Source organism: Castor canadensis, chromosome 6 (genome assembly GCF_047511655.1).
Source record: "Castor canadensis chromosome 6, mCasCan1.hap1v2, whole genome shotgun sequence".
In the NCBI taxonomy this organism is placed as follows: Eukaryota; Metazoa; Chordata; class Mammalia; order Rodentia; family Castoridae; genus Castor; species Castor canadensis.
In genome coordinates this window covers 3,654,899-3,668,779 of record NC_133391.1, presented here as the reverse complement: position 1 = coordinate 3,668,779, position 13,881 = coordinate 3,654,899, and the positions used below count along the sequence as shown (strand labels likewise).

General features: G+C 46.3%; 1 protein-coding gene across 1 annotated transcript; it reads right to left on the bottom strand.

Moving 5' to 3' along the window:
• On the bottom strand, positions 1–13,881 carry Kdelr2 (KDEL endoplasmic reticulum protein retention receptor 2). Its single transcript, XM_020173894.2, has 5 exons — positions 13,634–13,881; positions 5,997–6,097; positions 2,473–2,631; positions 890–1,142; positions 1–297 (listed from the first exon to the last, which is right to left on the bottom strand). Exons 1-5 carry the CDS (start codon positions 13,722–13,724, stop codon positions 263–265), a joined length of 639 nt encoding a protein of 212 aa, XP_020029483.1. The 5' UTR covers positions 13,725–13,881; the 3' UTR covers positions 1–262.

The window sequence follows — 13,881 nt, the reverse complement described above, 5'->3', positions numbered from 1 at the left end:
TTGAGCTACACACTGAATTTATTAATACAGCATTAAGTTTCTTTGTGTAAAAAAATCTTTGTACATAGTAATAAAAAAAGATAAGGCAAGATGCATTAAACAGAAACCTCTGGCTCCTGTCCTCTGTGTCCTCACAGAGCCACTGATGATGGTCTGCAACGAAAAGAGCTAAGTTTCTGGTTCTCCGCATGTCAAGCCTTTGCTGTGTAAGAATTCTGTCCGAGCACCCTGAAGGACAGAGGCTGCTGATGGTCTTTGGCACTTACGCTGGCAAACTCAGCTTCTTTCCCTTCAGTACTAGAATTCCAAAGAGGAGAGAGAAACAAAAGGTTACTCATATTGTCAAACTCAGCTAGCTTCCTTCCCCCTATTCCTACTGCCTGCCACACACACGATCCTACCCAATACAAGCAAATAAGCAATGGCATGAAAAACACAAAAACAAATCCCACTGATAGCGCCACCAAATTCACAGCTGTTCTTTTTTGACACAGGGGCTTACTGATAGCCTAGGCTGGTCTCAAACTTGAAACCCTGCCTCAGCCTGCCAAGGGCTGCTTTGCATAACAAAGAGGAAGTCATAAACAGTCCCCTATTAAGATATAATGGATATTTAAGAGATATTCATGTTCTTTTACTGAGTAGGTCCATTGGGAATTTTACTGGATTTGTGGTTAGGCTTAATTCCCTACCACTTTGTGCACAATTTGCATATGTATAAATATGCAAGGTCCTGGGTTTGATCCCCAGCATGGCAAAAATAGTTTTACTGAAGCCAGTTCTTTCTGGGGACTGTATGAGATTGGCAAGTGTGGGGCTAGGGAGCTAGGCAGGAAGGCACCTAACAGAGCATGTGACTGTGGGAACCTCCAGCACAGACCCAACATACCTTTTGTAATGTACAAGTAAAAGAAGTCGCAGTAGAGAATGGTCTGGACCACACCAGCCACCACGGCAATGAGGTCAAAGAAGCCCTCGAAGTAGAAGCGCCAGATCCAGTTGACGAGGTACAAAGCCCGGTAGAGGCCCAGGAAGAACAGGTAGTGAGTGGTGATGGTCTCAGCCTCCCCAGTCTTGCTGATCATGAAGAGCTGGGGAAGGATGGCCACCGATTCAAGGTAGATGGAGAAGGTCCAGAGGATCTGGGAGAGGAAGGCAAACATTGGGTCCGGATCTGGGGAAAAGACCTTTGCTTTACGGTGGACAGCTGAACGAGGGTTGGGAGGCTGGGGTGTGGGCATCTCAACCCCAAACCCAGCAGCTTGGCAACTGCATTGTGGTAGCTCCACAACATTTAAGAGGCAGAGCCCTGCCCATGGCAACCTGGACACCTTACTTCTCGGAATGTTCATTACCACATCTATACCTTATTCCTTCCTACACAATCTTTCGGTCTGCACGTGTGGTGTTCCTCCTGGAAAAGCCTGTCCCACTCCACTGGAGTCAGTCCTGCTTTCTACTGGGGCTGACAACAAGGGTAATGGGGTCTCTCCCACTCCCTCTGTTTTTTTTCTTCACTAACTGATCTCTTTTCCATAGATGGTCTTTACTTACAATTTCTGATGTGCCAATAGCACGGAAGCAATACACATTCAGTAGAAACCACACTTTAAATTTGTGTATGTATGCGGTACTGGGGCTTGAACTCAGGGCCTACACTTTGAGCTACTCCATCAGCCCTGTTTTGTCATGGGTTTTTTCGAGATGGGGTCTTGAGAACTATTTGCCTGGAGATGGCTTCAAACCTCAATCCTCCTGAGTAGCTGGGATTACAAGCGTTATGATGGGTTTAACTGGACCAGAACCCCATCATAGTTGAAGAGTGTCTGTAATTTTCTTATTATTTAGGCTTTTTGGTGTGGTTAAGTAAAAGGTCAGAAATTGACTTATAGTTATTCAAACTCTGTGCCCAATGTGGCACTTTATTCCTGCTGACAACAGAAGGACTTGAAAGTATCCCAGGCACCTGTAGCAGCCATCCAACAACCAAGAGCAGCACAGAAATTTAAACCCAGGTGGGAAGCAGCAGCTCTTCCCTGGAGAAGGAAAAGGCATGGAGGAGGAGGTCACCTCCCTGCAAAGGCCAGGGGCACCTGCACCACTCTTCTCTAAAGTGAGGAGGGCAGCAGTGCTGCTTAGGAGACATACCACACACTTCGATGTGACAGCTGTACATGGAGAGGAAATGAAGGCTGGCCAGAGTGGAGTGATCCCATTCTTTAGATATCAGGACAGGCAGGGCTGTGCCAGGTAGCACAGAAGGCAAGATAATAAAATACAGGGCTGTGGATGGAGCTCAGTGGCACAGTCTTGCCTAGCATGTTCAAGACCTTGTGTTCAATCCTCAGCACTGCAGAAAGCAAAGCGAAAAACGAAAAAAACCCCAAGCTCCCCACAAAAATCCACATTATCTGCAAACAGGTCTGTTTACCTATGAATCACACAGGACCACTACATAACCTCTTAACTAACCTCAAGAGGAGAGAAATCATGATTGACCAGAAACGAGAGGCCTCCCACAGGAACCACCAGAAACTCCACTCGGAAGGTGTCGTGATTTCCGTCATAGGTTGCCTTAAATTTCATGTAGATCAGGTACACTGTGGCGTAGGAACAGGCAATGTAGATGAGCTAAAACAAAGAAAATCACCAAGTTATTGATACATCATAATGATTCCTAACTGCCTCAGCTTCTATATTACCTATTTAGCTTTTTTTTTTATATTTTAACATTTGAACATAGTAAAATTCACTTTTGTGTGTGTGCAGTTCTATAAGTCATACAACTACCACCACAATTAGGACACAAAACAGTTCTGCCCTTCTCCTCCAATCCCACCATGCTGCTTCTTTGAGGTCAGCCGTCCCGCTCCTCCCCAACCTCTGGCCATCAAAGATATGTTCTCTGTCCCCAGTTCTGCCTTCCCAGACTGCCACATAAATACAGCCGTGCTCCACTGCTTCATGCTCACATGTTGCTTTGTGTATCAGAGGCAGCCAAACCTACAGTGGTTATTAAGAACTTGTTCTTCCTCACTGCTGAGCTGTGGGCCATTGTTGCACACTGGCTTCTGAATACCCTTTTCCTAGTTAAAGAACAGGTGAGCCAAATCCAGTTTGGGGGAATGGGGGTTAAGCTGCTATGAACATTTGTTACAGCTTTTGTGTGAATCTAAGTTTTTGTTTCTCTTGGGTTATTTATACCCAGAACAGTGTTTCCTGGGTCAGATGCCTAAGTGTAAGTTTAACTTTGTAAGAAACTGCCAAAGAAATATATTTTTACTCTCATCTTAAAACTATTACACAGCAGTTTAAGGAAAAAAAATGCAAAGGTAAATGCTGTTTAAAACCAGTGGACTTCCTTCTAGCATGAGGCTATTTTTTGATGCCATTCCTCACTAGCGTTTTATGAGGGTAACATAGACAATTATAATTTATGTGAAACTTGCCATTTTTTTTTTTTTAACTTAAATTGTGTTACTTTAATACTGAGCATTCACAGCGTAGCTATGAAATTTTGTCTGGTTATGACAACAAAAGCAAAATGGGAAGTCAGTACAATTTGTAACTGCTGTCTCAAAGGAAGGGAGCAATGTTGTGCACACCACGGCACAGCTGCTCCAGGACTGGCGATTAAGTTATGTGTTCTTCCATCTCCCAAAGGTCAGTGACCCCAAGGCAAAGGCTGGTGTTCTGAAATTACATCAATCTTTAAATTACAGAAATTTAGTTCCAAGAATCAAACAGGCTTATAGAGACCACACTGCCTGGGATCGCTTCTCCTTGGGAAGCACAACTCAAGAAACTTAATTAGGAAAACATCTGGGCAAATGACTTAATAGGTAGATGAGGGCAATTATCAAGCCCTCATATGTTTAAAAAAAAAAAAACAAACCACAAAGAAACTAAACAGTCTGGATAGCTCATCATGAGGTTACATAGTCAACAAGTCAACAAGACATTGAATTGTGGGTCCTCATCAAACACATGCGGAAACAAAGCACACATACATGTACGCCTGCATGTCTCTCCCTGGGGACACATCCAGCCAGGCTCAAGGCAGCTAGAGGCCACACCAGGTGGCCTGTGCCCATGGAGCTTTAGCCTATCGGGCCTCAGCAGCTGCTGGGAAAGAAGAGCTCTCCTGTCGCCAGCACACAGCAGTTAAAGGCAAGTACATATAGCTTGGCTCTCACTCCACCGACTTTCAGGACATGATGCTTAGAAACCACAACCAAGCAGGTGGGCGTGGTGGCATATGTCTGTAATCCCAGCTACATGGGCAATGGGGAAATCAGAGGATCATGGTTTGAGGCCAACCCCAACAAAAAAGTTAGCAAGATCCCATGTCACAAAACAAGCTGGGCATAGTGGTATATGTCTATAATCCAAGCTAGGCAGAAGGCAGAGGTAGGAGAAGGATGGTAGGGGGCAAAAAGTGTGAGGCCCTACCTGCAAAACAGACCACAGCACAAAGTGTTGGTAGAGTGTTTACCTAGGAAATACAAGGCCCCAAGTTCAAACACTAGTACTGCCAAAACAAACCAAAAAATCCGAATAAAAAATAACCTCCCACCACGCAAGCAGGATTTCTGCCTGAAGTGGGGGGCTTTGGCTCATACACCTCTATTGCCTGCAGTTTAAACTGGCTAGACAACGAGCAGAAACCTAGTCATTTTGAAGACAAGTAATTAGACTCCTATCACTTGGTAATAAATAATGGAGCCATGACAGGTGACTGCAATTTTTTTTCTTTTTGGTGAGACCAGAGTTTGAACTCAGAGCTTCACCCTTAGAAAGTAGGCACTCTAGAGCTAAGGCATGCCTCCAGTTCATTTTTGCTCCGGTTATGTTTGAGATGGGGTCTTGCAAACTGTTTGCCGGGCTGCCTTTGAACCACGATCCTCCCATGTCAGCCTCGTAAGTAGGTAGGATTGCAGGCATGGACACCAGTGCCTGGCTCAAATTTGCTATTTGGTAAAGACAACAGATCCAAATACTGCTTTATCTACTTTAATCTCTGCTCATAAAAATGCTTCTGAGCCTGGTGCCAGTGGCTTACACTTGCAATCCTAGCTACTTGGGAGGCTGAGACTGGGAGGATCACAGTTCAGGCCAACTTGGGCAAAAGTTATTGAGACCCCCATCTCAATGGAAAAAGCTGTGTGTGGTGGCACACACATCTCATCCCAGCTATGGCAGAAAGCATAAAATAGACAGATTACGGTCCAGGCCAGCCTAGGCAAAACCAATAATCTATCTGCAAAATAACCAGACTATCTCCAAAAAGGGCTGTGTAGAATGCCTGCCTAGCAAGTGTAAACCTCTGAGTTCAAATCCCAGTACCACCAGCAGCAGCAGCAGCAATATCTATGTATAAAAAAGTAATTTTTGGTACAGGTGCTGTTTAAGTGCAGCAGAAGTCTAAGAAAAATGGACTCAGTGGAGAGAAGCAAACAAGCAGCAGCCTCCACACGGTGCCTCACAGGGTGGTGACACGAGACGCTGTGACCAGTAAGTTCTCCTAGCTGGACTCCTGCTTGTGTTCTGACTTCTTGGGGCAATCAGTAATTCCCACTGCTTGACAACAGAGCAGGCAGGGCTAGCAAGAGCTTTGGAAGCTTCCTCATGCTTGAGGAACTTACATTTTAAAGCCTCTAGGGCCCAGGGCTCCAATTAAACAGATGCTGTTTTGGAACAAAACAATTATTCGCAGTCACATATACAAGGCTGTCAAGGTGGCGAAAGTTTTAAAGACAGGAACAACACATTTAGGCCTGGCGGAGTGGCTCAAGTGGCAGAGCGCCTGCCTAGTGAGCGTGAGGCCCTGAGTCAAACCCCAATACCACAAACAAACAACCAAACAAACCAAAACAAAACAAAGCCAGCGTCTTTAGATATGATTTTTAACCAAGACACAGATGACATAAAGGAACAATGTCCCACAGGTCTGTGCATTATGGATAAAATGCACTCTGTCAGATACCATACCATACCTTCATAGACGTGTTATACAATGAAATAAATGAAGTAAAAAGATCCAGGTAGCGAGTTGTGAATACCAGTGCAAACAGAAGCTGGCTTTTCCCGGAAATACCTGAACAAACAGAAAGAAAGCATGAGAAAAGTCCTGGAGAGCGACACGGGAAGTGTGTGTGGGGCAAGGGCTGGCGTCGGAGGCCCGGGTCTAGGACAACTGTGAGTAACCAAGAGTACTTCCAGTTTTTCTTTCCTTTAGCATCCCAGTGTGCACTACTCTTGAAGGCCCTGCCAGCTTTTGTCTTCCTGTGATAGGTGAGTCTAGGAAAGTGACTTCATTGTACCACCAGCACACCAGGACGGGTGTCCTCCAAGGAGCACTGCGCTTCTCATTCTGTCACCTCAGGCAGGAGTACATTTCTTTCAACAGCTGGGCTATTATTAGCATTGTAACTGTCTTTACCTCTGGATCTTTCCATTTTAAAATACGGTCTCCATGGCTAGGGGCATATGACGCAGTAGAAGCATGCTTGCCTAGCATGCTGAGGCCGTGGGTTCAATCCCCAGTGCCATCACAACAAACCAGAGCCCAAACCCAGTTTCTCCATGGTGACAAATCTTTGGAGGGTGGAGTTGGAAGCTACTCTGATTAAGGGGACAAGGAATCAGCTGAGGAGACTGGTTTAGGTCTCCAAGCAGGAGCCTCTCGTCCCCTGGAATAATGACACAACAGTGCACACCTACTTGGTAGGAGGTGGAGATGAGGAGGATCAAAGTTTGAGGTGAGCCTCGACAAAAAAGTTTGAAAGACTCCCATCTCAACCAACAAGCTGGGTGTGGTGGCATGCACCTGTGACTCCAGCAATGGAGGAAGCACAGGTAGGAGGGCTGTGTCCTAGGCTGGCCCTGGGCAAAAACGAGACCCTATCCAAAAGAATAACAAAAACAAAGGGCTGGTGGAGTGGCTCAAATGGCAGAGCGCCTGTCTAGCAAGCAAGAGGCCCTGAGTTCAAACCCCACTATAGCAAACAACAACAACAAAGTTACAAATAAAAAAAAATTAAACTCCATCTTTTAGATTCATCATACATCATTTTGTTTTTTGTTTTGAGGCAGGATCTCTCTCTCTCTCTCTCTCCCAGGCTGGTCTTGAACTTTATATCCTCCTGCCTCAGCCTCCTGGGTGCTGAGATCAAGGTGTGCACCACCATGCCCAGCACCATTATGCATTTTAGTAAGCATGTATTTAACAGAAGAGTCACTACAACCAAGTGACATTCATAACACCCCGGGACATAAAACAAATCACATTGTTTTTCAATGACACTTCATAGTTTGCTGAAACTAAGAACCTGGATGCAAGAATGTTATTTTCTAAGTATGAGTAATTACAGTTCCAGCTTATTCACAGTAACATCTAAAGAGAAACCAAGAAAAGTTGACTCTTTCCAAACCCATCAACAGAAACCAATTTCAAGAGCCAAAGGAAGAGATTCAGGCAGCACATGTGCTGTTAAGTCTTTTCCTCAGCAACGAGGACTTTTTTCCACGAGAGATCGGTGTTCAAAGGAGAAGCCATGAAGCTGATGGTAAAAACTAGACCCGAGATGGGGAAAGAAACTGGAAGCAGACAACTCACACTGGATGTTTGTTGAAGCCTTCAAAGATAAGTTTCCAGTCTGCTTGCTGTACGGTTCCACCTAATGTTTCAAACTTATAGGATACAAGCTGAGCACCTATACTCTTAGTTACTGTGGGGTCTAAGACTGGAAGGAATGCAGTTCAAGGCCAGTCCAGGCAAATAGTTTGTGAAACTCCCTCTCCAAGAAAACCATAGCAAAATGGACTGGACGTGTGGCTCAAGTGGTAGAGTGCCTGCCTTGCAAGTGTGAAGCATTGAGTTCAAATCCCACTTCTACCAAAAACCTTACAGGATACAGATGGGCAAATTTTTCCATAAAGGGTTGATTCTTTAAAAAAAAAAAAAAAGGAGGAGGGGGGGTTGGAGGTACAGCTCAAGTGGTAGCATTTGCCTGTTTAGCAAGTGTGTAGTCCTGAGTTCAAATCCCAGTACTACCAAAAAAAAAAAAAAGGAAAGAAAAATTATAAAAAGGGTTTATTCTAAAGCAGCTTTGGAAACCAGGCAGAGTACTTCTGTCCTCATTTTCAGCATTCCTGTACTAAACACCAAGGACAATAATATAGCTCTAATCACTCCTCTTTGAGATTCACCTCACCTGTCACCTCCTCTGGGACATCCTCCCTTGTGCTGTTGATTCATCCAGCTGCTGCCCTCGTTTTTCTTACAGACTTAAAAAGACACACTATGATTGGGTTCCTGCCTCCTCTCTCCCCAAACCTCCACTCACCACAAAGCTGAGATAGGCAGGGGTCGTGCCTTATTCCGTTTTGTATTCCTTATGTGGGACCCTGGGCCTGACACACAGCAGGCTCCACAAGATACTTGCTGAATGAATGGACACATGGAGAAAAGAAAAAGGCAGTCACCTTTTCGTGTCACTGGGCAAATTTTCATTGTGTGGTATTTGGGGAATACACTTCTAAAGCATTTCCAAGTCCAGCTGTGTCTTTCGCCTGAACAGTTAATGTGCTCTGTCCCAATTCACTACCAGCTAGAGCATGGAGAGCTCCCTGGGTGAGCACAGGGTAGAGAGGAGGACAGACAGCACTGGCACCATGGTGCAGAATCCAGGCAGGGACCAGCATGCTGGGAATCCCCAGATGCTTACATGATTCTACACTGTGCTCCCTGGCTTGGATCCTGATTGGCAATTAGCAGCCTTTCCCTTTGCACTGTAGAAATGTCAGTCTCCACAGAAAGGCAGGAATCCCAGCTGAGGATGTGAGGGGCCCAGGAATCACCTCGGGGGATGCTGTGGAGTGTTTGCTAGTAACTGCTTGTTGGGCAAATGCTCTACCACTTGAGCCTTACCTCTAGCCCTATCTCCATTTTAATTTATTGATTTGCTGTGCCAGGATTGAACCCAGGGCTCATGCATACTAGGCAAGTGCTCTACCACTGAGCCACACCCGAGCCAACACCAACAACCTGGTTTTAGAACAACATACACCAAAGCTCTCAGGTAACAAGCACTCACAGAATATGCACTGTAAGCACTTCAGACACTGATGTCCTAGTACCAAGTGCACCAAACATCCATAGTAAGTAGCATCACTTGTCAAATGGAAGTCACTCATTAAACTTAACATCTCTCCTGTCTTTACTCACAAAGCTGAGCTACTATATACTTCAGTGTAGCTACTTTAAAGTCTGATGTAGTTAAAAGTTGCATTTTTAGATCAGGGACATAGTAGCTCATCCCAACTACTAGGGAGGTAGAGACTGAAAGGACTGTGCTTTGAGACTAGCCTGGGCAAAAAGTGAGACTCATCTCAACAAAGGATCAGGCATGGTGGTGCACGCCTGTAGGATTCTTGGAGACCCTTTCTGGAACACAGCTAAAGCAAAAAGGGCTGGAGGCACGGCTAGAGCGGTACCGCCCCCTAAGTACTGCTCATCCCAAAAGTGATTAGGTCTTTTTCAACACCCCTGCCACTTCCAAGTGTAACTTCCCAAGCTTTTCAAAAGCCCCTTCTCTATGTGTTTGTGTATAGGTACTGTATACATTTACCCCTCAAAGCATGGCTCATGGTGGCTTTAAGCGTGCTTTTTGAAGCTATGTCTCAGATTCATCATTCCCTGCTATGAGTATGTCTCACTCTAGCTCAGTTCTTTGCGTTGTTTACAATTTTTGTTATAAATCTTGCACAAACATCTTTGTACCTATAGATGGTGTTTTGCACTTACTTAGGTACAATGAACATTTTATACTTTTATGTCATTTGTTCACATATGACAATTTCTATAGCCCAGATTCCTTAAAACTACTGGTACAATAAACATGAACACTGTCACCTAGCACGGCCAAACCTGTCCTAGGGAGGCAGCGACCAGGCCATTAACACCTGCAGGGAACGCCCTTTTCCTCAGCGTAACACTTCCACTTTCTCCACCTAGTGGGTAGATAATGGTGTGTGCTGCCATTTGCACACCCAAGTTCAGAACTAGTGAGGCCGGGGATTTCTGCATGCCAATTGGTCTTATTTTCTGTGAACTGCCAACTTGGTCAATTTTGATGGTTCTTAACCTACTGTCACCTATACTACAGATTATTTCTCTTGGTTTCTTGTCTTTGATTATATTTTGAAATAACAAGTTAACTTAGAGGCATGTGTCACCTTGTCTCTTCCTCAGTCTGCCCGGTCCTACCCAGGACCATGGTACGAATACACATTCAGGTCACCTGTGTCCATCGGCAAACTTTTATTCTTTTCTGCGGAGTTCTTTACACTCCTTGTTGGGAAGCCAGAGGCATCTCTGGCATCTTTTTTGTTGCTTCACACCCATACTATTTATTGCCCATCTGGTTTGACATCCACATATCCACATTTTTATCTTTTCATACGTGTGTCTTACCATCTCATCTGAACTGCTGGTGCCTTTTTTTCCCCCCTTCAACGCTGGGGATTGAACCTCCAGCCTGCTAAGCAAGCAGTCTACTGCAGCTTCCAGAGCAAAAACTTTGTTGCCAGCGGTTGCTGTGAATTGCCTGGGTGCCTTGCACACAGCAGGTGGTTAATAAATGCTTCAGAGCAATGATCACTCCAGAGACTAGCACTCAATAACAGCACCAAGAGGGAGTTGGGAATATGATGCAAAAGCTTCCCGAAGTACTCAGTGTCAGCAATAAAAGGAGGTATTTTCCACTTACTTAAAAATATAAACCCAAATATGTGATATGCAGAGACACTGTTTGGGAGGTTGACAAGTTTGCAGCCTGCATAACAACATCTAGGAGGGAAGGAGAGAGACCAGGCAGGGGAGGAGGGCTGGGGGTCATGGCTCTCGGGACTCCCCTGTCACTCAAACTCTGTAGATAGAGCACTTAACCGCCTACAGGGAAACAGAGATAGAAGCCCCTTCATCTAAACGCCATGCTTGTTCTCCCAGGTTATCTAGGCAGCGTTTAGGACAGAAAGAGAGAGATGATTTGAGCATACCGAGGATCAGACTGCCATGATAGTTCAGAAATATGACACTCACCCTTCATTTTGGGGAGCCCTCTGTAATGACAATGGCAGATGCAGTCATAAAAGAATGCAGATTCAAACAAGATCAACTCACTGTCCCACTTTTTTAAAAACAGATCCTTAATAGGAGCTGTTCTGGAATGAGATTGCAGGAAACTGAATCCCAGCTTCCTCCCAAGCCCACCCTGTCCCTCACCCTTAGGAAAAAGGGCCTGTGGTTTGGAGGCTGCAGGCCTGTTCAAAAGTGCCAAAATCCTAAAATAAGCCCCATCCCAGTATTTTTGAGGTGAGAAACACAAGCTGGTTCTATATTGTCTCCTATTCCTGTTATATGAGAAATTCTATCAAGTTCTTATTCTTTCAACAACTTTTATAATTTAGGATGGAAAAGCAACACAGTTAGTGAAGCCCAGCACTTAATTCTGAAGCAATGATCTTGGTGATTTCTGACAAAGATCTTGGAGATTTCATTTTTTAAGAGGCTGGTTTCGAAAAGTCACACCAGAAGGAAATCCACCGGCCAGAAATACTTGGGAACACACACTATCTTCCTTTGTGGCATTAGGGTTTGAACTCAGGACCTCACTCTTGCTAGGCAGGCATTCTACCACTGGAGCCATCCCCCCCAGCCCTTTTTTGTGATGGGTTTTTTTTTTCAAGATAGGGTCTCCAGAATTACTTGCCTGGGGCTGGCTTTTAACCACAATCCTACTGATCTCTGCCTCCTGAGTAGCTGGCATTACAGGTGTAAGCCACCAATGCCCGGCCCTTTGTTGGCATTGTAGCTGAAGTACTTTCCATTTTCCTTAATGCTCTCAACCTCCCAAATGAAAACAATGAATATGTAAAAAACAAAACAGCAGACCCTCTCCTTGCAACTCACCATCCTCTTAAGAATTAGGAATTCTCCCCAACATTTTAGTGTGGATACAAATTAACTACCTGCCAGAAAAGGAGATTCTAGGACCCACACTCATACAAAGATTTTGAAGTAAAACTAAAGATTGAAAGTAACATCTTAGTACAAGAACAAAAAGACCTAATCCACTAGCATCAAACATTTAAACTAACTCCTTAGGCCAAAGCAGACAGATTTAGTCAAAATCCTTAACTGTGAATTACTGATTGTGTTTCTACCCTGGCTCTGTCACTACGATTACCTTCTGAGATTCCTCTCTCTCAGAACAGGGACAATGGCAGCTACCCCTACGTTGTTTTAAGGATGTCTCGAGTAAGTCATGGAAAGCACTTAGTTGACTACTCAATACACAGAAAGTGCTTAAAGTTAGCTATCACAATTGCTTGGCTGTCACTGGAAATCATGCAACTGAGCCTTTCAGTGTACGTCACCTCCATGTAACACACACTGGCTTCAGTACATAGTACATGGACTTTGTAACATCTATGTTGAGTGCTCAAAGTTCTTTTTTTGGTTTTCCTTACTTCCTGGATCTCAGCTATGTTCCTGGGAGACAGGTGAGGCCTGCAGACAGCAGAATCAAAGACACAGTGTTACTTTAGAAGTGAAGATTTTTATAAATCAACCAGATAAATGGAATCTGCCACCCAGGTCCTTTAGGATTCCCATCCTTTGCTGCCTGAAAAAATTAAGTTCTGGAGTTCTTCAAAGTTATAAGTTTAAGGAAGGCTTTGCATTTGACGAAACTATTTAAAATGTGCCTTCCTTAATGAAATATACAACTCCATTATCTGGGAGAGGTTTGTTGCACTGGCTCCCAGCAAGACTTGCATGAAATGAGCATGTCCTGTGGGGAGGGACCAGGCCAACTCACTGGTGACGTGGAGCCAGGAACCGCGTGGGACCACATGGGACCTCAAGGGTACCCAGAGCCGCAGATTTAGCAGAACCCGTTATTAGATAGATGAAGGCCCTGGAAGTTTAAGAAATCATTTGCCTCTCAAAGCAGCACGAACTGCGTCAACAAACTCAAAGACCCAAGCCCCCCCAGCCCTGCGGATGGCGGGTGCGATCCGGGATTCTAGGGCTTGGGTGACCTGACCCGAACCCCCTACAAACCAGCACTATCCTACAGCCCCGTCCTTGCAGGGGCAGGGTGGGCAGCAAGATGACCTCTATCCCCGGCCCTCCCAGGCCCCCATCTCCCCGCTGCCACGTCAGGTCACGGTCCTGTCTTCCTCCCCTCTCCAGTCCCATTGATCCGAGGGTCTCCAACCTGGGTTCCGCCCGGAGAATCCCCCGGATGAGGGACACGCCCACCGGACCCCCATTCCAAAGTTTTCAGACAGAACAGGGCACCGCACAGCGCGGCCAGCGCCCCCTGGGCCCACGGCTCAAATTCAGGAGCAAACCGAGTCCAGCGGGGCTGCGCTGCGACACCAGCAGGGCCACCGCGAGGGGCCGCACAGTCCCCTCACACCGGGCCCATCGCCCACCGACGGCCGTGATGGCCACCGCGATCCCAGCCCCCTTCCAGGGACGGCCGGGGTCCCCCCCGCCCCGCCCCCTCGGGAGCCCCGGCCCCGCGCGCCCCAGCCTCTTGGGCCTCGCCCGGCCGCTCACCGGCACAGGAGCGCGTCTTCCAGATCTTCAGCAGCAGGATGACGATGGCCGCCAAATGGGACAAGTCCCCGGTCAACCGGAAGATGTTCATGGCGGCGGCGACAGGTAGCAAACGCGCGGCGGCCCCGAGGCTCAGCGGCTCAGGAGGCGGCGGAGGCGGCGACCCCTGAGAGGAAGCGGCGAAGATGGCGAGAGCGGGCGCGACGTGGCCAGGGACGTGGCCGAACCGCCGTCGCGCAGGCGCGGGG